At 32.4% G+C, this 25,211-nt stretch overlaps 1 protein-coding gene across 3 annotated transcripts in view; it reads right to left on the bottom strand.

The window, feature by feature from the left end:
* Nucleotides 1-632: 632 nt before the first annotated feature.
* Nucleotides 633-25,211, bottom strand: part of LOC145322017 (uncharacterized) — a 32,462-nt gene continuing 7,883 nt past the window's right edge. Inside the window, exons 7-25 of one of the 3 annotated variants that reach the window (XM_080163749.1) lie at nt 20,276-20,327; nt 17,859-17,919; nt 14,364-14,413; nt 13,702-13,806; nt 12,613-12,712; nt 12,281-12,322; nt 11,553-11,898; nt 10,659-10,778; nt 9,843-10,048; nt 7,150-7,314; nt 6,761-6,817; nt 5,795-5,838; nt 4,836-5,037; nt 4,612-4,667; nt 4,346-4,393; nt 3,894-4,064; nt 3,513-3,693; nt 2,758-2,937; nt 633-2,392 (exon numbers count right to left, since the gene is read on the bottom strand). In XM_080163749.1, coding sequence (XP_080019875.1) covers nt 2,160-2,392; nt 2,758-2,937; nt 3,513-3,693; nt 3,894-4,064; nt 4,346-4,393; nt 4,612-4,667; nt 4,836-5,037; nt 5,795-5,838; nt 6,761-6,817; nt 7,150-7,314; nt 9,843-10,048; nt 10,659-10,778; nt 11,553-11,898; nt 12,281-12,322; nt 12,613-12,712; nt 13,702-13,806; nt 14,364-14,413; nt 17,859-17,919; nt 20,276-20,327 — 2,419 coding nt within the window. In that variant the 3' untranslated portion in view covers nt 633-2,159. Of the gene's footprint in view, nt 2,393-2,757; nt 2,938-3,512; nt 3,694-3,893; nt 4,065-4,345; nt 4,394-4,611; nt 4,668-4,835; nt 5,038-5,794; nt 5,839-6,760; nt 6,818-7,149; nt 7,315-9,842; nt 10,049-10,658; nt 10,779-11,552; nt 11,899-12,278; nt 12,323-12,612; nt 12,713-13,701; nt 13,807-14,363; nt 14,414-17,858; nt 17,920-20,275; nt 20,328-25,211 lie in introns of all 3 variants that reach the window. The other 2 variants (XM_080163750.1, XM_080163751.1) reach the window with 2 other exon arrangements.

Genomic DNA, 25,211 nt, shown 5'->3' with positions numbered 1-25,211 from the left:
ATGTAGTTATCCTAGTTTTTATTTCTACTACTTAGTCTTATCCTATGCAATGTTAGGTTGTTTTGGCTTTGCTACGTTTGAACAAAACAAGCTTTGTTTATACTAAAAATATTTCTAATAATTATTAATTTAACAAGAATGACAACATCCATAAAAGCGAAGCACTGAAACGGTAGGACAAACGGACATTAACACTTGTACAGTGTCAGAACTGAATATTCATAATATAAATGTATAAGAGTCAAAGCAAAATTGTAAGTAAATTTGTTGAAAAACTGCTTGATTCAGGATAATGTTTATGGACATACTAACATTTTTAGGACTTGATTATAGAGTTGCTTCGCTGATTACATTATATTTTGTTGTCACAGGAATCAATATACCAAAAATCATATCAATCGGATAATTAGATCACATATTTAAACTGGACGTACGGACATTTTGGTGATGATTATAGAGTTGCTATGCTTTCTAAATTGTACCTAACTATTAAAGGAATCACCATGCAAAATTTGAAATCGATAGGATAATTCTAACATGCCTAAATTAACGAAAAAAGCTATCCGTTGCGGACGGACGGACGTACGGACGGACCGACCCTAATTATAGAATAGCTTCGCTTTTAAGAATAGTTTATGATGCATAATTTATTTGCAATCATATTGTATAATGATAATTGATACATATAATAAGGTTACTTTACAATTACATCATGTTAGCACAATAATAGAATAAGAAACAGAATAGGAAAAATCTAAAAATAATAAATAAACAAAAATATAAAGAATTTTTTAAAATTTAATTTAAATAATCGTTTGATATTTGACAAACTTAATTAACCCCTAACCTAACAATATCTTAGCTAGTTCCTATCTACTAATTAATAACTTATCTATATTGACTTATCTTACCGACTTAGCTATCATTACTTATCTATGAAACCTAACCTGGCCTTTGTCAAAAATCATCAACGATTAAAAAAATATCTAATTATTTGGTTCAATTTTCTTGAAATTAAGAAAATTTACCCTTTTAATCTTAATTAAAATCTTGTTATAAGTTTACGTATATAGACAATTATAAGGAATATAAAAAAAACCCCTACTAAATAGTTTAATTTTTCTTAATTTGACTTATTGAAGCATTTTTAAAATTTCATAATATAATAAGTCAGTTTGAAGATTATGAAATCCTAAATATATTATTATAAAATAAAATAAAATCATATTAAAATGCTTATAAGAGAAATTAAAGAAAAACTAAACCCAAATAAACTATGTAAATAAGACATGAATATTGAGACAAAAAATAATATATAAAATAAGAGTATAGTTGAAACTATAATAATTATAAATCTAAAATAATATCATTTTAAATTCAAATGAAAGAACTGAAAGCAGTCAAAGAGAAAACAAATAAAAAGGATTTAAAGATTTGATATTAAGGAGAATTATTAAATTGGTCAGCTGACATATTAGGCGATTAATTTAACATGCGAAAAAGCCATTTTTTTTAATGCTTCAAACATCTCTAATGAAAAACTATTTATTTTAAGCAAGCTCTTGAATTTTTTCAAACTATTAAATTGACGAATAGTTATTTCTCGCATCGTATTATAAACAGCTTTCCTTGGATATAAAAATGTACAACTATAAGATTAACAACCAGTTTTTTTAGCGCCGTGTTGCCGAAGGGCTAAAAAAACTCTAATATTATGATTGTACATTTTTATATTCGTAAAAAACTGGATATAATATGATGCTAGACATAATTTTTCAGTATGGCTGACAACCGGTTCTAATCCACAGGATATTAATCGGTTTCGAAGCGATACGGGAAAATTTAATAATAAATCGAGGTTATGCATCAAGCTGCGAGACCTAACCAATTGTAATAATCTCCTTAATTGTATAATAGCTATACTAATCACATATTAATTACAACCCCATCCTACACACATATGATATGTTTCGTCCTTGTTTTTATTTTTATTCTATTGGTTATAGAGAATAAGAAGAGTCACAGAAAAATGATAAACAAGCTAGGTATTATTTTAGGTGTTTAAAAAAGTCAGAGTGACATATCATAAGTGTTGTAAAATAGAACTTGACCCCTAACACAAATTTAGCTCCAGCTGTCTATGACCGCTGGCTAGTAGGTCATGTGTGAGGATGTGTTGCCCCTGCAGAGAGCTGGGACAAGGTCATAGCTGCATCAAGTTCGCTCTCGCGGCGAAGAGTGTCCTGCCCCCGGCACCAGGGGTGGGGCAGCAGGCCCCCGGGGGGCCACACCACAGGCTCAGCTCCGCCCCCACCTGGCGGGGACCAGACAACCTCTCCCGCACCCCCACTAGTGCTGGATCCCCCTCCGTCTCCGCTTGGAATATCACAGTCTAGAAATTAGAATTGAAAGGAGATTGAAGTGTAAGCTAACCATTACATCATAAATTAATAAAGAGAAAGAATGAGAGAGAAGGATTTAGAAAAGTAGGGAGATAATGATATCCTATTATTTAAAGAAGTAGATTTTTTGTCTGAAGCTTAAATTTGAGTTACCCTTTTTAGGGAAGCTTCACATTTTTTCATTTTTAGATTTAAGCCTGGTGATGAATTTGGCTTTTTAATACCCCCTTCTTACTTACCATTTTGAAGAAAAACCATCGCCTTCCCCCCCCCCATATTTTGAATTTATTTTTAAAATGATGGGGGGGGGGAGATTTCTGAGCTCACTAGGAACCATTAAGAGTAAGTTACTTACTTGTTTGGTGAGGTAATGTTGGGAATGGTAGAGAAAGTGGTTGTGTCACCACTGGAAGGAAAGGCAGGTAACTAGTGGCCTGGCCTCCGGGTCCGCAGGGTAATACTCCTGGTGCACAGGATAATCCTGCAGGTGGTAGCAGGGTATAAGGAAATCTGTACATTGTTCCTGCACCTCCACCTGACAACAGAAAAAAATGATTTTTTTTCTGCCAAATCCACCGCAGTGCATATTAAATACTTTTACGAACTGCGGAACTAACGGACATACCCTCCTTCTAAAGTATCCACGCTTAGTTATAACATAGTTCAATGAAATGTATCAATAAGTAGTTTTAAAACAAATGTAGATATTAGTTAGGTATGACCGTATACTATATTTATATTGTGTTTCAGATAGGCTTACATGTAAATATAAACACAAATATTCTTAATAGATTATTTCATTACTTTTAATCAGTTATCTATTACAAATAGACAACACTAAATTTTGCAGAAAAAAAAACAGCGAAAAAAGTAATAGACATCTATACAAAAATATTTTTGTATATGTATTAATCAAGGACCTTAGACAAGAACAATACATAACCAGCAGACGGAAGCACTAAAAAACAAATCTAAATAAGGGGGCAAAATGATTAGGGGAAACATTGAAAAGTAATGATGATGGTACAATTACATAGAAAAGGGTGCCAATCTTTGAATGGCGGACAGACCTAATTATTGAGCAACCCCACAGGTAAACATAATACAAACCTGAAGAAGGAGGCAAAAACGGGAAGAAATTATGGGGGGCAATATTGAAAGGTAATAGTGGTAGTGGGGGCCCGGGGCGGGGGGACGGCAGGCCATCCGGGGGCGGGGGAAACTCCTGCGCGGGGGCATCATGAAAGCTCTCGGTAGTTAGAGTAGATAGCTGGTAGACAGGGGGCACCATCTGAAACAAATTTAAATTTCACTTTAAAAAAAGTCTTAATAAAACTACTTATAGTTTTAGTTAGTTAATATAGTTGATGTAAAATTATTTAATAGTTATGAAGCAAGAGAAATACTTTGATAATGTAATTATATTTTTGAAAGTGTAAAAACAACAAGTTTTTTAGAAAGCAGAGGCCTTAGATTTTTTCAAAAATATACCTGAGGTGGAGGTAGACAGGTTGATGCACCAAAACAAGACGTGGGGGGTAATCCAGGAGGGGGTGTGGAGGGTGGGGGTAGGCCTGGGGGTGGTGTAGAGTGGGGAGGGAGGCCAGTGTGAGGGGTAGAGGAGGGTGAGGGGGGCACTGACGATGTATGGGTTACCTCCACCTAGATAGATAGATTATCAAGAACATCAGATTCACATCATTAAAAATCTACCCTAATTTCTTGTTTTGAATTTATTTCCCTTACTATAGCGTCATTCAACAAAGTTCAAAGTCCGTGCTAACAGAACGGATATTATTAATATTATTTTGATTACAATAATACACAATTCCAAGAAAATTGTCAATAATACGATGCGATACATTATTTTTCAGTATGGTTTAGAACCTGTTTTACTACAGCGGATATTGATCGAATTGAAAGGTATGCTAGTAGAATGTTACCTGGGCACCAACATCTGGTGGAATTCCAAAATCTGGAGGCAACAAATTCTGAACAAGAGTTTTCCTTTACTTTTTATATTTTTTTTTATTGATGTGGGAGGTTGGAAATATTGGGAATAGTCAAAAGCGCTTAAACTAAAAGCAACCCCAAAAATTTTACACCGTGAGTAAAATTATTTTGGAGGTGTTTTATATGGAAAATGGAAAAATTGACAAATATAAAGATTACGTTTTATAATTAAATTATCATAGTATAAATAACTTACTTTTGAAAGATGGAGAAAAGTTCCATTTGGCATGGGTAGAGAAATACCTCCACTAGAAAGTATATGCTATCAATTTTTTATCCAATTTATTATAAAAACTACTTTGAAATTAGCTAAATGTATTAAGCATGGCATTTAACAGCAAATATCTAAATTTTGGTTATTCTTTAAAATGAGAAAAAAGGGATGGATCAATTATAGTTTCATTACAATAGCATTCCTAGCGTTGGGAGGTAAGGGAGGCATTGGTCTTGAGGGCATGTCGGGCGTTGACCGCCCGGGGGACATCTGCTGGTGGTAGCCAGGCTGGTGGACCTGGACAGGATGGTGTACAGCTGGACGGCTGGCTGATGTTCTTGGAGGCCGAGGTATCATGGTGTACCCAGGTTGGTGGGGAGATCCTCCAGCTCCACTTCGCATTTGACCCTAAATTAGTTATAAAACATTTTATTGGGATATTTCAGGTTGATTGGGGGAAGGGGTAGTTTTGTAACATGAAAAATCTCGCGCCATTTTAACCCATATGATTGTTGTAGCCTTTTTATAAAAAAAATTAACAATCTTGCACCGCCTACTAACACCGATAAACTGTAACTAAAAACTAAGGTTGGGCCGGATACTTTTTTGGCCGGATAATGCCGGATATCCGGTTCCCGCCGGATACCTGGCCAACGTTCGATATCCGGCAATTTACCGGATATCCGGCCGGATAACCGGATATCCGGCGTCAAAAATCAGCCGGATATCATGTAACTGGATAGTTTTAATATCCGGTATCCGGTCGGATATTTAAAATTACCGGATATCCGGCCGGATATTTAAAATTACCGGATATCTGGCCCAACCCTACTAAAAACCAGGAAGTGTGGTGACATTAAATCTTAAAAGTACCCAAAGTTTTATAAACACGATCTCTCATTTGTTGGCTTTAGAACTTTGGGGGTTAAACCTTTATAGGTTAATTCAAACTAATAGTGTCTAAAATTTTCAATTTATATTCTTCATTAAGAGGGGGTAAATTTGTTCATCATCAATAGCTATGTGCATCAATTTATCCTCCATCCTAGGCCGACAAACAGTATTATTTGTAAAGTAGCTTTGTTATTTATTAAATGATTAGGTTCTTTATAGAAAAAGAAGAATTATAGAGATAATTTGTAAAATAAAGGAAGTAAAACTTCACCTTAGATTTTAATCTATGATTTGCTTCAGGATCTTGGCTAGAATCTAAAAACAAAAGTAATATTACAGTGTGTTTTTTTATGAGAACTTTTTTGAAAGCAATTTTACCCAACTTATAGTTATCAGAATTTATTGGTTAATGGCTTACTTTCTTCGTTTTTTAATGCAGTTAATAGAACACCAAAAAAATATTTCAGATTTTATTTAAAAAGTACAGAAAAATCAAAAATTCCAAACTTAGGTGTCAACTTCTAAAAATGGTTTTAGCGCATTTTTCTACCCTTTGCAAGAAAAAAATTGGATTTCCTGTAGTCGACTTTGGGGGGCCAGTACTCTCTCCATGGTTGAGATATGACCTTCAAACTTTGAAGTGTTTAGCAGTCATTCTTACAAAAAGTTGAATATTTGAGCATTAGAAAAAAGCGCTAAAACCATTTTTTAGATGTTGACACCTAAGTTTTGAATTTTAGATTTTAGTGTACTTTTTAAATAAAAACTGAAATATTTTTTTTGGTGTTCTATTAATTGCATTAAAAAAACGAAGAAAATAAGCCATTAATCATTAAATTCTGATAACTATAAGTGGAGTAAAATTCCTTTCAAAAAAGTTCTCATAAAAAAAACTCACTGTATAACATCATAATAGTGTGTCTATTATTATCCATTTTACCTTAAACGGCTTTAACAATAAATCTCTACTGTTTAGGGAAGCTTAGTACTGTTTCAGTTCTTCTATTAGTTTTTTAAAGGGGGATAGTGGTATAAAGATATGATCACCTTTTCTAGTTAAAAAAATAATAGTATTTTTCTACCCCAGAAATGAAAGGTCAAGGTGTGTTAATTATCAATCTGATAGAACCAGCAATCTGTGAATATGTTTAAAATAATAAAATGGTATTTATCTGACAGACTGACAGACAAACGGAATTGTAGAGTTGCTTTGCTACAAAAAATGTGTTAATCTTACTTGAATCAAAGCTTAAGTTTTTCTTTATGTTTTCTCGTTCTTTTTCCATACTCTCCTAAATTTATTGTTATAAAAATATGTTTTTGATAAGATGCTATTGCTAGACCCCTATTAAAAATCCTTTAATTATACTTATTTTTGGTAGTTCTGAAATATTCCTCATAATATCTTAAATGAGAGATTTTGTTATTAAAGTTTCTATTTATGTAGAGCTGGTATTTTGCAGTAATGTTTGATTTTATTTTAATGTAGGCCTGCTTTTGATATCATGTTTATAAACAATTTCAAACCACCACTTAGATATCATTGAAGCTACCCTGAAAAGCACAACCAAATCTGATAAAATTGGGATCAACCAGAAAACAACAAATTTTGAACAATAAATTCCTGGTCAACTGAGTCAGATCCATTGAAACTATTTGTACGTCCTGTACGTCTCTGTCCTCTCTCCCCTCCATTATATTCCTCCTCCATGGTGCGGCCAGCTGGATCAACCTCCATATTCGAGGCAGGCTCGGGTGTACTGTAACCATTGGTTGTCTCCTTTCTTTTATCTAAATAAAAAATACTTTTTCATCAAGTAGGTAAATATTTTGTGTGGGGCTCAGTTCTATAAAAATTGATTCAGTAATTTTTCTAAAATCATAGTCCTCTGTCTGGGTAAAGTCGAGGAAAACTTGGTTCGGAGACGAAATAAAACGGATGTATGAGTTTATGGAGATAAGAGAAAAAGTGAGTTTAATTGCATTTTTTCTCCAGATACCTTGTCCCTGATAAAAATGTGATTAAATCTATGAATCTAACTAATGTTTATAGTACTGTATTAATTAATCCTTGTCTATCACTTTCGGTTAAGTACTTGTATGCTATTAAAGATAGATGACTGAAGATGTCCCCTTTTTATAAATATTTAGTTGGTCGATCTGTCAGTGATGCTGTGAAGAGAAACCTGATCTTTAAATGTGTAGCCGTTGCCGCTGCCAGAGGTACAGCCACTTACCTAATAACGACGTAAAAACTTCAAACATTTAAAAATCCATGTTTTATTGGCAACATTGGCAGTGGCTACGGCTACGATTACGATTACAGCCGCGACTACGGCCACGGCTACGGCCACGACAACGGCAACGGCTACACATTTAAAGATCCAGCTCAGTATTTTTTATTTCTATGTATATATATATATTTCTGTGCTTCGCTCTTATGGATGTTTTCATCATTATACGAGTATTATTCCCCACAAAGTGTAACTTAAACTGTCATAATTGCAAAATAGTTTATTTGAAGAATTCAAGATGGGGGCATTTTAATTATTTTAATTCAACACATCACATCTACAAATTGTATCTCATAGAAAAATAAAGTAGAATGTTCATAGGACAATGTTAAATTGCTAAATCTGGATATACATCTTGTTGTGAAATATATGATCAGTTCTCTAAAAGTCTGTAGTCAAGCACAAAACCTCCCCCCTTACTTTGAAATAAATTGAAAGTAAAGGAAGGGATGGGGGATAATTTTTTCATGTGTTTGTTTCTGCTTTAGAACAGGCTAGGTTAGGTTATATTGGGTATAGGGTAGCCTCGCAGAGTAAGGGCCACCTTAGGGGAAGAAACTTTACCCAAATCTTATTTTCAATTTAAGAGGGTTTCAATGAATTTGTTATTATTATTATTTAATTCTTTATTTGTTTTAATTGTCTACATGAAAAATTTGTCAAAAGATCTTTTTCTAAAACATTTTTTAAAATCATTTTTATGATTAATTATCAAAGAAATATCTTCAATTAACTTGTAATCATTATTTTTATTATTATTTTTATTGGACACCAGGCCTCTGTATGATATTATTCTGTGAAATATCATGCTAATTTTGAATGATATGGTGGAAATTTAACACCTTAAAACTTTCATTTTTTGCCAACACTGATGAAAGTAAGATATCGTTATAAGAAGAGAGATAGAAAAAACGGAGAGAGATATAGAGTGGGATAAAATTACATGAAAACAAGGACGGCAACATCCATAAAAATGGAATCACTAGGTAACACATTTAAAAATTATCGTTATTTAGAAATCTAAAATTTAAATTCCGTGCAAAATCATAAAAGATCACTTAATTACAGGATGTTTAAATTAGACATACTTGCATTTAAAGACTTTATTGTAGAGATGCTTTATTTCTAAAATGTGCATACGGACTTTCTGGTAACGAATATAGATTTGCTACGCTTTTTGGTTTTGAAGGAATCATTAAGCCCAGTTTAACATTGATAATTAGATTTTGATACTATGCCTTAATCAACGCTCAGAGCTGCACTTTACGGATGGACTGGACAGACTATAATTATAGAAAAGCTTCGCTTTAAAAATTATTTAGAATCTTGAAGGAAAACATTTACATATTAGGGAAAGATAAAAATGTACATGATATGCTTATGAGTTTTAGTATTTTCATACATCTACATAATTACATTTTTAGTGTATTTACACTGTAGTTAAAAATTCATTTCACCCCCCCTTCTCCCCAAAAAAGAAGAAAAATTTTCCACACCAATTCTAAACTCCCCCTCCCTCCAAAAAAGGGGTTGGACGTCCTTGATTTATATAAAAAACAAAGTATATTTAATATTGCGTGTGAAACCGTTTGCTGTTTTGTTTTCCTCAGTAATACATATATTTTAGCTAAACATTTCTATTTTCGTTTTTAAGAAAACTTCATATCTAAAAACTGTTTTTGTTTTGTCATAAAGTTAATTTTGCTGTCAAGTTTGCGAAATTTAATATGAGCAGGAGATTAACTTTATGCTACCTTCATAAGTTAAAACTATTTTATAATAGTCTACACTACATCATGATATGAAGATAAAAGGCATTTAATTTCATAAATTACTTTTGTTATAAACAGAAAAAGAGTAAATTTATAAAACTAATATTAATTTAATTATTAAGGTACAAACTGACCTACTACTTTAAATGACCTTATAATTTTCATATTGCGTTTTACGACAAACATATAATATGCAGACCATTGTGTGAAGCTTATAACTATAGAGTGACTTTGCTACTCAAACTAAAATTACCATGATCTAAATGGACATTTGTCTCTCTGTTGTGATAAAGATGATTGTGGGGACTCGAACCCTTGCCATTGACATGAGGACTGGAGGACAGATTATATCCATGGTGAGGGCCAGGTGAGGTCAGACCTCCATAGGCAGGGTATCTGTTAGGACTGGAGGGACAGGAAAGGTCGTCTTCGTCTCCGCTTTTCAGGCCATCCTCAACACTGAAATAATCAAAATGTAAAGTTAAATGCAGTAAATATTAAGTATAGATATCTGTACAGTGTATACTATGTACCTGTGGTGTAGACTATGTCTGGTCTCCTGTAAGTCCTGTAGATATCAGTACAGTATATACTATGTTCCTGTGGTGTAGACTCTGTCTGGTCTCCTGTGTATAGTATAGATATCTGTACAGTATATACTATGTACCTGTGGTGTAGACTCTGTCTGGTCTCCTGTGTATAGTGTAGATATCTGTACAGTATATACTATGTACCTGTGGTGTAGACTCTGTCTGGTCTCCTGTGTATAGTATAGATATCTGTACAGTATATACTATGTACCTGTGGTGTAGACTCTGTCTGGTCTCCTGTGTATAGTGTAGATATCTGTACAGTATATACTATGTTCCTGTGGTGTAGACTCTGCCTGGTCTCCTGTGTATAGTATAGATATCTGTACAGTATATACTATGTACCTGTGGTGTAGACTCTTCCTGGCATCCTGTGAGACCTGTAAATATCTGTACAGTATATACTATGTACCTGTGGTGTAGACTCTGCCTGGTCTCCTGTGTATAGTATAGATATCTGTACAGTATATACTATGTACCTGTGGTGTAGACTCTGCCTGGCCTCCTGTGAGTCCTGTAGATATCTGTACAGCATGTTTGTCTTGTATTTCTGTGTATCTATGGGTGTGCTGTTCAACGGGTCTACATTTTCCAGTTCTAGATTTATTAAAATGAAACAAAATTTTAATTTAATTTAGCTTGGCTGTTTTATAATTTGGATTTAGTGTACAAAAAAACCGGTATCTTAAGCATCATTTTAATCTTAGTTAAAATCAATTCAACAAGGATTACAACATCCATAAAAGCGAAGCACTAAAACGGTAGGACAAACGGACATTAACACTTACATAGTGTCAGAACTAAATAATCAGAATATCAGAATAATCAGTAAATTTGTTGAAAAACTGCTTTATACAGGATAATGTTTATGGACATACTTACATTTTTAGGACTTGAGTATAGAGTTGCTTCGCTTATAACATTATACTTTGTTGTCCCAGGAATCAATATACAAAAAATCTGATTAATCGGATGATTAGATCAATAAAAATTTGTTGTTAAAAAAGTAAAAAAAATCAACATGTTTAAAATGGACGTACGGACATTTCGGTAATGATTATAGAGTTGCTACGCTTTCTAAATTGTACCTAACTACTAAAGGAATCACCATGCAAAATTTGAAATCGACAGGACAATTCTGACATGTCTAAATTAACGAAAAAAGCTATCCGTTACGGACGGACGGACGGACTGACCCTAATTATAGAAAAGCTTCGCTTTAAAAAGGGGGAGAGGTATGTCCAACCCTCCCCAAAAATGCTCTAAACCATTAGAAAATCAGTAGGTATATTCCATATGTCCTAATCTGTTCAGCGGTTAAGAATAAACAGATAAACTTTTTATCATAGATAAAATTAATTAGTTTCATTCCTGGCGATAGCGGCGACAAGGGGCGTTGCGGTGTTAATTTGGGCGGAGAATTGGGCGGCGAAACTATCGGCGTTATTTGATCTGGCGATGAGAATTCTGAGCACGGCGGCGGACTCTGTAGTGAGTAGCTGTGCTCTCTATCACGCATTCTATTATCCAATCTTGCCGCAATTTCTGCACTACCCGCAGCTCCATAACTGCCAGCATCATTATCTTCGATTTCAAGTCCGTTTTCCCCGCCGTATCCGTTTTCATCAGCGCCTCTACGATGGTGAGGCTCGCCGTTACCGGCATATTCGTTTTCTGAATATTCTTCTGAAGCAAAGCTGGTCCCGTTTTCTGATCTGTTTGCAAAATTTATCTTTAAATTTCTTACCCATCTGCACGCATGTTATAACTTTTTTATCGGGATTAGTAGCCAATATTACGTAATATAAATTTGTAAAGAAACGGGGTTTTAGCAAAGAATTTAGAATACACTTAGATATATCGTTTACTAACATGGAACTCATTTATTGGTCAGTACGTTCATCCAGTAGGAGGGGAGGAAATGGGATGGTTATTTTAGCCCGCTGCGAGCTTCAGTTTATTAGAGAACATGATAATCTTATGTAACATCCAAGTTATAATATATCCATTGTTATAGCTTACGTGAATGAATGTACGGACACAACTTATTTACACAGTATACATTCATAAATAAAAATAAGTTTACAAGATATATTCCTATGATTGGTATTTATTAGATGTTGCAGTCCATTCGCCTCCATTCCTATATAATAATAAAATATAATCATTGGGACATAATATATTGTTTTTTTTTAATACTAATGTAAGTAGTAATGATGAATTTCAAATATAAAGAGTAAATAGGGTTAGAAATTATCTCCTAAATAACCTTAATGCAAAAATACAAAAAATCCGAAGACGTATTACCATTTCATTTTTTACCGTCTCCCCCCACCCTCCCCTTCAAAAAATGCTTGGACGTCCTTGCATTTTACAAACATGACATGCCCAAAATGTGAAGCACCAGAAAGAGCAGCAATTGGTATAATTTACCTAGAGCTTCATAGTTCAAGTTGGCAGGATTATCCTCATCTTCATCCTCAGAGTTCCAAATAGAATCATCTGATGATATTGAAAGTAGCTCTGCATTACCCTGAAACAAATAGAATCATCTGATGATATTGAAACCAGCTTTACATTACCCTATATAAAAGATAATCATATCCATAAATCAAAAGCGAAATGAACAAGGATGACAATATCCATAAAAGCGAAGCACTGAAACGGTTGGACAAACAGACATTAACACTTGTATAGTGTCAGAACTGAATAATAATAATTTTATGTATAAGAGTCAAAGCAGAATTGTAAGTAAATTTGTTGAAAAACTGCTTGATTCAGGATAATGTTTATGGACATACTTACATTTTAAGGACTTTATTATAGAGTTGCTTCGCTTATTACATTATACTTTGTTGTCCCAGGAATCAATATACCAAAAATCAGATCAATCGGATGATTAGATCTCATAATTATTTTTTAAAGTAAAAAAATCAACATGTTTAAAATGGACGTACGGACAATTTGGTGATGATTATAGAGTTGCTACGCTTTCTAAATCGTACCTAACTATTAAAGGAATCACCATGCAAAATTTGAAATCAATAGGACAATTCTAACATGCCTAATTTAACGAAAGAAGCTCTCCGTTACGGACGGACCGACCCAAATTATAAAAAAGCTTCGCCTTTAAAAATAAATTAAACAATCCAACAGCAATGCATTTATTAAGCTTATTTAGTATTGATATAACTAAATAGATTAAAATACACTATAAAGTTTTCTAGCTAAATGAAGGCCTGTAAAAGGGGGTGGTTTCACCCCCTCCCCCCCCTCCCACAACAAGTAACACCCCTCTTGTAGGTGCTCATCCTCCTACACCCCTTGAGTCGAATTAACACTAGTATTAATTATGAAATACGGTTATCTAAAAAGGACGAAAGTAAATATAAAGCCTTTTGATTTAAAAAATTTCTTGGAAGAAAAATATAATTCTTTCTTCTTAACAATAACTATTATTGTTCAATCAACCTTTTAATCAACCTTTAAATACATTGAAAACTACAAGTTAGAAAATGTTACCTGAACATATCTGTTATAAAGCCTGAGCCTTTTGGACCATGAGCATCGGTCTTCTTGAACAACATTCTTAAGTCTCCGTCGGGCGTTGGCAAACCAATTTGAAACCTACAATGTACAACAAATATAAAAATAAGAATAAATTTTTAAGCAAAACAGGGCCTAGAAAATAGATTCGACCAAAAAAAAATTATTTTTATTTAGCAAACTCCCCCCCCCCCTACCTATAACTAACATATCCTTATATAAAAGTAACATGATATGTGTGTTTGTCTGTCTGTACCGAAGAATCTCGCTAACCGCTAGACCGATATGGTTCTCCTTTACAGTGAAGTTTCTGATAGGTCTTAATAACTATGTTTATAACTATTTTGGAATAGGGTATCTCCGTCCTCTACCCACCCAAAAGAAAAAGCCCTTAGAAAAAAGTACCCCCATCTAAAAATATTTTTTACCTTTTTTTAAAAACTAAAATTGAAAGTTGGGGTGGGGGTCGACTCTACCTTTACCTTAAGTTCTCCTAAATGCCTCTAGGGGCGTAGCTGTTAGAGTATATTCATAAATAAGCAAATTACTATAGCAATAAACATATTTTTACAGAATTACGTGTAAAGAAAAATTGGGAGGAAAAAATGATATTCTGAGCTTGTTTGAAAATAATTTACCTGTACTATGGTCATTTGTGAATTCATTGCAAGTTGACATTTCTCAGTCTAACAAACATCACATGTTAATTTATATATACAAAAAAGAATAATTTAGTCCAATAGATTCTTATATATTCTACTACTTTCTTTTCATTTCTAATTATTTATTTTTTCAGTCAAACCCTTTTAATTTTAATTATAGATCAGAATCATGGTGCTAATTACCTCCACAGTTTAAAATTGATAAGACAATGCTAACATGCTTAAATTAACGAAAAGATCTAATCATTACGTAAGCACGGACGTACAGGCCCTAATTATAGAAAAGCATAGCTTTGTTAAAAATAAAAGAATTATCAGTATAAAACCAATTATAAACACATTTACACATCCCTTTATGTTGTTAAGAACTGCATTCATGTCTTTTGGCTTAATGTTATGTGCAAATTTTTTTTTTGCACTTGCTCTCACAGCTTAGGTTCTGAATAACTCAAGTGATAAGTGTTTTCTTATGCCAATCAAGTTTCAGTCAGGGATAAGGGAGAATTATTAGGAAAAACAAGAGTTGCAACTTTGAAATTTGATTAAGGCAGTAGAATTGTTGTACTATTGTAATATATGTCACTTTATAAAATAAAGTAACTAGATATGGGTATAGATGTGTATCCTGTAAGACCAAAAAAAAAGGGCTTTCTCATATTTCAAAAAAGCTTCATATTGAACATTTACAAAAAAAATATATAGCATTAATAATGATGATAAAAATCCTAAAACTTAATTCCCCAGAGGCTTGATGCGCAGCTTAATATGTTATACTAAAATAATTCCTGTAAAATAACGGGTCGTTGTTTAAAAAGTAATCTCTCCTAAGAGTTGTAATTCAACATAAATCCTCTGAAACCTCCCAAAAATATATTTCATCAAAGCCCTTACTTTTTTCAAATCAGGTTAATTTTAGCAGCATATCTTGTTAACTACCTAAAACCAATAACAATAGGTCAAGCCGGTTACAAGATCTTATTGTCCATACATTCTCACACAACTACAAAGTGGCCTCCAACTTTATAGCATTTAAACTTAAAGAAATCTTAAATTATTATTACAACTTCCTTATCCCTTGTTAATTGAGTTAAATTATTTAGTCAAATAAAATAAGAAAAAAGTCAATTTTATGTTACTCTACTTGACACAGTAATTAAAGTACAAACTTTATTACAAGTCCAAATTAGTGTGTACTTGAATAAATAAATATTTATGTAGTATGTAGAAATTCCTTTAATTAGTGCACATTCTAGAAAAAAGGACAAGCCAATTGTTTCATCCTTGTAGCAGTGCAGTAACAGGTTGTTTGTTTGTCTTTGTACCGACGGATATCGCTAACAGTTGAACCGATAACTTTCTTATGTACAATGTAGATTCTTCTAGGTTATGGGAAAATTGGTGACTAGTTTTGGTGAGGGTACCACTAGCCTCCTAAGAAAAATCACCCCTAGAAAAAACTCCACCCCCCATTCAATTTTCTAATAATTTTATTTTTAAACCCAAAAGTGCACATATATGTCTATAGAGGCGTAACCGCTAGTAATATTGAAAATGATTTGCCCTTCTACAATTTGAATCTGTAGTTAAGGTAAAGGCTGAACTTCAACAACCCTTTATTAGTTTCAGATTTAGAAAACTGGTGTTTTGACTTTAGCAAAAGCTTTAATATAAGAAATGAACTAAAAATTGTAAAGTGGATTATTGTCCATGCAAATTAAATGTTGCAGATATGATCAAGAAAAAAATTAATTCTTCAGATATATAACCACCATTTATCCAATTATGAAGATGTATTGAAACAAACACTAAAAAACGACTGTTTTTAAACAAACATGCATACCAATTTCAATCTCTTACTAAAAAAATGTTGCTCTACAAAAGCATGGAATTCTTAAACCACAATAATTAATTATGACTATTGTATTGAGTATTAAGTCGAGTATTTTATTGTGCACCAATGCCTGGCGGCTAATTACCTATTCCTTGGTTCCTGTTTTGCACCCTGATGTTTGCACAAAGTATGGCTAATCTAAATGCTGTTGAAATAAACGTTGAATAGTATCCTTGTCTAGAGATGTGTGTGTGTGTGTATGTGTGTATGTGTGCATGCAAATTAGGGTTGATTGTTGACAAGCTTGAAAATACTATCCTTCCACTTATAGCATTTTTTTTACAAACAGCTAAAACTATAATTAATTTTAGCAGCAAAGCCATACTACACAAATTGCGTGTATGTTTGTCTATTTTATTGGTTTTAATTATTTTCAGTAAAACGAAGCATTTATTCCTCCAAAAATAAAACATATATCAATAAACTTTTTTGGGGAAAGGGTTGAAAATCCGAGAAAAGATAGATACCTATTCGAAAGAGACTTAATGTCAAAACTAGAAGACGGAAAAATCTTTTTTTTGATACATTTAAAAGCTTTGCTACTGCTTAAGTACTTGCTCTGTTTCTCTTTTAAAAACTAATAGAAACTTGAACAAATAAAAGTTTCTTATAAAAACATACTGAAAGCTTGAAAATCATTTCTATTTTTAAAACGTACTTATAATTGTCAATTTATTAAAAATTAACTGAATTTAGAAATTTGATTATTTAAATCACCACAATTGTAAATTGTTTTGCATTGTGCAAAAACACCTTTCTCAAATTCTTTTTACTCTCCCTTCTCTCTTTTTTTCACCCCTTTACCCCTTCTCTCTAATTAAAGAAGCAAAATGTATTAGAATTTCCTATGCTAATTTTTCAATCAATTAGAAGTGGTAAAATTTACATGCAAAACTTTAACAGCAATTACTTGAGTCTAGTTTTTTTCTGACATTTTATCCTTCATTTTGAAATGCACATAAAATTCAGCTAGAATTTGGGCTTTAGACAAATAAAAGAAGTGATTTTTAAAGCAATAAATTTCATCAAAACTGAAGAAAAGAAAATTTATATTATTTTGCTGAAAAATTTTTAGAAAATTATTGTGTATACATAATTGTTCTTTAAAACCACCAATACAAAGATGTAAACTATCTAATAATACAGAGTAAAAACATGTTTTTTTTGTATGTCTGTCTCTCCATCTGTTCCTTAACTACTGAGATATTTAGATTTAGCTTATTGGGGGTTATACCTACTAGTCCTGAGGTAGTTTTTAGCTATTTTGGGGGGTTTAGGACCAAGGGAGGGGTAAAGGGGTGTTAAACCTCCCCCAAAACCTTTTAAATCCTTATTTATCCCCCCCTCCCCACACAAAAAGCTCGGATGTCCTTGGATAAGACAAACTTTTCCCCCAAAAAATTATGCCTGCCCCCTCCCATCTAATTGATTGCTCTTAACTTATAAGAAGATTTACAATCATGATACTAGGTTCTAAGATTTAAAATTATTTCAGTACTTAAATTATCTCTATAATACACTATAATCTATCAATGTATCCAACTGATTTTAATTTTTAAAAGTAAATAAATGTGATTCCTTGGTAGGGTAGGGATTGTGTCTGTGCCGTAGTAACCATTGCTTCAAAGGTTTCACCATGTCCTGAAATAATAGACACGGAATATACGTGGATATTATAGAATATATGTGGAATGTGGATGTTATGACAGGGGGAAAAATGTCGTCAATTTAGGTTGCTAATATGGACCTCTTTAAATGGGCAGTTCTGTCATCCAGTAGTAGGGAGGAGATGTGGTAAAGTAGGTGGATGACGGGTATTGTTATTTTAGCCAACTGCAATTATCACTTTATCAGTGTACATGAAAATCTGGTGCAACATTAAAGTAGTAATATATCTATTCCTTTGGTCAAAATACCAAGTTAAATAGAAACTAAATCATAATCATTGGAATTTTTATTAGATCTTTGGGTCACCTCCGGGTTCCAGGGACAAATGTAATCCTTTATCACTACTTCACAGGACTACAATCTCTCACCAATGTCTCCTTTCCAGATCAGCGACGCATTAATCCCTGTTTGTCAAGTATATCTAACCTTAGAATGGGGGTATTATTTTACACCGATCCTAAACCCAAATACACTTAAGAGATAGTCTTTTGTCTGTAAGCCCTATTCCGAAAATGGTACTAAGACATTACTGATAACTTTATACTGTTATTTAGTCTAAAAATTTTTTATTCCTAGGTAACTAACTTTGCCAACACTTTTGGACTGAAAGTATCTACTGTGACTCCGAAGAGAATCATGCGAACATGACCACAATATTCCGTTCTTGCTGCCTGTATCCCCGTGAGGCGTGAAGTTCTTTGTTAGGTACCTTTGACAGGTAAGAAAATCACTAGACTAGCTCCGAACCGATCTCCCAGAGTATTAGCAAAGTAAAACTACCTTTAAGACGTGAACTTATTCAGAGTTCTAATCCGAAAATGTTAGATTGTCCGAATAGATAACGATCTCCAACTTTCCTGGACTTCAGAAGCATGGGGAGGATCCGGTTGTTAGTATCGGCCGTCAGATAGCAAGCTATAATCAACCGTTGGTAGCAGAGCCACCACCGTATCTCCCTATGTTATCCCTATTTAGCCCCGTAGTGACTTGCGACTTATGGTGGTACACGCGCTATAGGAGTTCTCTTCAGAACAAAACTTGGAGATAACTATCCGTCCGGATGCCTAAGCTTTTAGGCCCTAAGAAGGCCTTACCCTTAAATTTATCTCAATTGACCAACATCAAAATGATATTCTATAATTTATTTAACAAAGTATTATGAATTTTATCTAACAAAACTTTTTATTTTTTAGGTATGTTTTAAATGAAAAATCCTAAGTTTGAGCCGCTAGGACCCTCCAGAAATTCCAAAGCAAGAGAAGGGAGTCTTCCCTTAAATTTTAGAATTTTTGAAAAGAGTCAGTGTGATATAGCAATTCCGTATAACGACTGACTGTTTCTCTCTTCCAGGTTTACTTTTATAGGCCTGAAGCCTAAGGAGAAAAGTGAGACAAAAAGGATGATTTTGATTTTTATGTTGATTCTTATGTTTTATCAGGAATTGGCGACCTAATTTTTAAGATTTTGCATTTAATGGTGTGTGTATATCTCAACTAAATTACAATATTCATTTCATAAATTAGTAAGATCACATTTTATTTTATTTTACATCAAGAATACATTAAACTATTGGTTTCAAATTAGTTTTTCTAGTAATGTTTTTACAATATCCTCTTTAATTTTTACAAATTTTCATTCTTTTAATTTAGTTTTTTTATCACGAAACCTCTAATTTTATGATTCTTGTGTTGTTTTACTAATGTTAATTTGTACTGACAATATTTGCTAATAATTTTTTAGCTGTACTATGACCATTCTATTAAAAAGGGTTATTGTCTCTAACATTACATTTTAGGGTCTTCGTTTTATAAAATCTTATTTCCCCATTTTAATAAATAGGTCTTTATACATGCTTTTTTACTTAAAAATTATATTAAATTGTTTTAGATTTGTCTAATTTTGATAATATTTTTATAGTCTTTTATTTTCATTAGAAAAAATACATAATTTAAAGTATGGGTTGGATTTTTCCCTAGTAAAGCTACTCTACAAGTTATTCATAGAATCGGTTCAAGGGAAAAAGACGATCCATCTTGATTTGGGTTATTTAATTAAGCAGTGTTCAATCTTTTCCACCAATAAGTTTCAACAACAGACGTAGTGGGAAAAAGTGACTCAAAAAACAGCCATTTGACGTCGTAAAAATGAGGGATTATCCAACTCTTTTTTAGGTTTTTTTTCACACGTCTCCTCTCATCTTCTACATTTTTATGACGCCACATGGCTAATTTTTGAGTCACTTTGTCCTACTACTTGTTCTACATATTTGAAGGTTTACATTAATTTATCTTCCATTGGTTTATCCCAATATCCCTGATCAAAACCGTACCTGTATTACTGCTCGTTTTTGCCTTGGTTTCTCTGGTAATGGGTAGCGGCAACTAAAACAAGAAATAATCATTTTTAAAAGCAAAGCTTTTCTATAATTAGGGTCTGTCCGTCCGTAACGAGTAGCTTTTTTCGTTAATTTAGGCATGTTAGAATTGTCCAATTGATTTTAAACTTTGCATGGTGATTCTTGTGGTAGTTAGTTTAGAAAGAGTAGCCAGATATGTATGTAGTAGTTTGACGTTAAATTCTCGAACTGTTGTTATATACCATGTAAAAATTGTCCAATAAAAAATGGATGTATTATTACTTGGATCTTTTAGTAGATTTTCATGTTCTCCAATAAAGGATAACGATAACCCCTTCCACCCTCTTTACCCCATCCACTACCCTTTTACTGGATGAACACACTGACCAATAAACGAGCTCCATGTTAGCAAGATAAGTTGACGACAATTTCTCCCCTGTCATAATATCCACGTATTTAAAACATCCATTTTCAATTATAATGTCAACTTGACAATTTAGTCATTGTGTCATTAGAATTTTATTATAATAGAGTTAATCAAGATTCATATTGTCTGATTTCACCTATAGGAGAATACTAAAGGAACATACAAGAGATCTCATTGGTTGAAATTGTGTACGCAATTTGTTACGCATTGGGCATAATTTTTTCATTTCGTTTGTATTATAAGTCAGCTATAAATTGTCGCATATCTTAGGATTAAGCTTTTCCTGGGTTAATTAACTCACGTAAAAAATCTTCCCTGTTATAATGTGAGCATATGACAAAACATATATTAAGTTAGTTATGAAATTTTGTTAATAAAGTTAGCTTTCTAAAAATTATATCGTCAAATATAGTCGCCTCAAATATCGTCAATTGAGTTGAGGTGAGTTGTGTTTAAATGATTTATTCAACTTATGGAAAAAAATCATACATAATAAAATAATAAAAATATGAACAATTTTAATTAAAAGAAACATAATTATACATGTAAATAAAAAAACATAATCATGTCAAAGGGTGAGTAAATTTCATAATTCATTATTGTATTCTCATTGCCATATTTGAACATGAATCGGGTCAATTTTTGTTAGTTTTTGACAGTTTTGTCAGAGATATTTATATTCATTGATAAATAAAAAAAATAAAATCTTAAAATATCTTTTACTAAATAGGTTTCCTTAACAATAATTAAATTTTTACCAATTGGTTTATTATTTTCCATTACTAAATTATTAAAATATGAGCATAACTAGTATCTAGATATACCTCTCTTACAAAATTGTAAGGTATATATACCTAAAACTTATACATAATGTTTTAATGTTTAGAAAAACATTTTAATTGTTCTCTTTTCATCATAAACAAAAATATGTTAAGCAAATTCAGTTATATTAGCTATTTAAAATATACATAATATAAATACTCTTTTTCGCATTATTGAAGCGCTGAAATCAGCGGCGCTTTATACATACATACATTATGTATAACCTGTTTTATAAATTAGCAAATTTGATCATCAGCGCCACTTTGTTTTGTTATCTTTACGCAAATTTTAGCAAACCTTCCCCCCACGCCCCTTGGTTGACATACTCCTTTTACCTCTTAAAATTCCTTCCCTTTTCTCTGAAATACTTCTTGTAATTACTACACCCCCCCCCCCACTCACACAAACACACATTTTCCTGTACAACTATCTCGGACGCAAATCTTTCTTTTGCAAATCAAAAAGAAATTAATTTGCTGAAAATGTTTAAACTAGCGTAAACCTTACTGCAATGTTTGCCCGTGTATGTGTGTGTGTGTGTGTGTGCGTATGTGTGTGTTTTGCGTTTTTGCTTTAATTAAGAAGTCTGCGTTTAAAATGTTAATGTATTTCTCTTATCTTAACTATAACTAATTACCATAAGTAACGATTTCTATACTTTTCTATTTCAACTTTAAATTATTTTACTTCATAGATGATTTAAAGCAGAAATAATGTATTTTTATTTGATCTCCTGCGTCAATAGCATCTATGGGATATGTATAGGGCGAGAGGGGGGCTGAAAAAACATTATACTCTCCAAAGACTTACAAATATTACAAATTGAATACCCGAAAATCATCCCATACCCTAAGCAAAGCTTTCTTAAATGGACATCTCAATCGGTTCAGCGGTTGGTTTCCGGGTTCTTAACGGACAGATAATAGTTATTTCTTTCATCGTATTATAAACGGCTTTCCGCGGATATAGAATGTACAATTATAAGATTAAAACCAGTTTTTTTTAGCCCCGAAGTGCCGGAGGCACCGGCTAAAAAATTGTTTTAATCTCATGATTGTACATTTTTATATTTGTAGAAAGTTGGATATAATACGATGCTAGACATAGTTTTTTCGTATGGATGAGAACCGGTTCCTATCCACCGGATTCGAATGAATACGAGAAATGAAGTTATATAAATATTTGGTTAAGGATTCAGCCAAGGGGGTTGTAAACCTTAAGTTGAAAAAGTAAAGACAGGCTTTCATATTAAAGTTTAAGGGGGTTGACAACTTATAACACCCCCTATCCCCACTTTTATCAATTTTTAAGAATCTTATTTTAATGTGTTTATCTTATATTGATTAAATAACTGCAATTATAACAAGATCTAAAAATAGATTAAGAACCATAAATTAATCTAAAATCTAAAACTTCTGATAAGAAAAATGCAAGAAAACTTGAATTATCCTGCTAACCTTTCCTAATTATGAAAGATGTAACCTAGGAACTTTAACTGCAATACATAAAAGATCTAAAAATAGTTAATAGTTATAATAAATTAAATCAATCTAAAGTTTAAAATTTATGATAAGAAAAATGCAAGAAAAGTTTAATTATTCTCCTAACCTTCCCTAATTATGTGCGCTGCAACCTAGAAAAATAATTATTTAATTATCTTCAAGTTTTGCACAAGTTTTGTCTGTCTTGTGAAATAATTATTTCCTCATAAAAGTGGAAGTTAATATGCCAGTTAAATGTTATAAAAAATGTGGCGCTCTCTCTGTTCTAATTTTCTTACAAAACATTGAAATGTTAAATCCGGGGTCTCTATGGGTAAACTATACCCCCCCCCCCTCTGTCTCTTTAATCATTTCGCTTTCCTCATTTTGTATCATTGGCTACTAATAAAAACTTTCTCTACATCAGAAAAGATAAGGTTAAAAAAAAGAAAGCTGCCAAGTGACCGGCTTCAGTTGACCGCTACCCACCAAATGTGGATACTTCTAGACATCTTGGCGCGTTTCCCACCCCCCCCCCCTAAGACCCCCAACAAACACCTCCATTAATCTAAACCGCCAAAAATTTAAGGCGCACTATCGACATACCGCTTATTTTTCAGTGTTATACCGGCTTTAACATTAGCGCCAGCGTTTTGGGGAGCGCTGATAACGTCCGCCGCCGCTAACATACAGTTTTTTTTTGTACTGTGTGTATATTTTTTGTTTAGGTAAATGAATATTAAAATTTCTTCCACCCACACGCTCCAAAATAATAAAGGAACAGTCGCGGCTCTCAATTAATTGTTGATTGAAAACTAATATTTATAAATAATGTTTAGCAGTGCAGCTACTCTATGACTATACGGTTTGTCAGTACATCCGTCTTATCTTTAAACTTCATAAATGAATTATTATTTTGTTTAGGAAAGTGATCAACTTCAATGAATTTAAAGGCCAACTAATGAGAAAGTCATGTTTGTGACTAATCTAAATTAAATAGGAACATCTTTAAATCTTACTATCATATTGAGATACATTTTTTTTGACATTTTTACTGTATTACACCTAACTGTTTAATTCTTTCTGCACTATTTATTGCTTAAATTTACTAATTAAATTCAATCATATGATAACAAATAAGAACTATGTGGAAGAACATTGAAAAATGTACTTATTGTAAAATATCTGATAGAGTAGCTGCGCTCTTCAAATTACGCAAAAAGCGTAAAAAATATCACTTAATTACAAAAAAATTATTAACTTACAAATTTTAAAATTCAAAAAAAAAATGCAAAAAAGCCATTTAAAACAAGCAAATTAGATTTTATATAAAACAGTTTATTCTTTTTGTGTGGGTTTTATTTGGATGCAAATTTAAGTTTAAATACTCTCATTTACCGTAAATTTAAATTTTAAAATTAGTGTCACTTTTTTCTGACTTTACAATACTATCATGATATTAGAGGGTTGTTCTACATGTTCGCGTGTATGTAAATATGTAAGAATTGAGGGAGGGAGGTGACACTGCAAGGTAAAAGTATACAATACTTAAAGTTTTATTTTACCTTCGTTAGTTTTTAAACTTTGGTTACTTATGAATTCCTAGCACACAAGTCATAAGTGTGCTAACTTTTACAACAATAAATTGATCTTTTATTACAGGCATTTCATCTTTTAAGAAAAAATTACACTGAAAAGCAATGGGAGAGACAAAATATTGAATTGTATAGTATTTTTTTTGAATTTCTGTAATAAAAATTTCGCGAAAAATAACCTATTATTTAATAATTTAATTTCATTGAATTCTATGTGAAGTTTCTTTCGATTTTAACCAATCTAGACAACTTTAAATATTTAAAAAGCCAAACTTAGTATTTTTTGCAATATTCCATATTCCTGATATTATATATATGCAGGGAGTAAGGGAGGGGACAATGGGCAATATAAGAGTTATCAAAGAAAGGGCATGAAATCCAGTTTAATCCAATAAATTTGTAGGAAATTATAAAGGGATTGTTAATTGAATAATAGATTTCCATAGCGTCATGTAAAGTGAAATCACAACTTGTTTTTGATGAAATATATTGAGGTTTTTTGGTGTGATTTTTATATTACAAGATTATTGGACCCGGCCAGCTGCTAGCAAGAATATGACTGCCCCTTTTTATTCTGTTTATTT

The sequence above is a fragment of the Acartia tonsa genome, chromosome 6 (assembly GCF_053477335.1).
Source record: "Acartia tonsa isolate MP-2025a chromosome 6, ASM5347733v1, whole genome shotgun sequence".
NCBI lineage: Eukaryota > Metazoa > Arthropoda > Copepoda > Calanoida > Acartiidae > Acartia > Acartia tonsa.
This window is presented reverse-complemented; position numbering and strand designations above follow the sequence as displayed.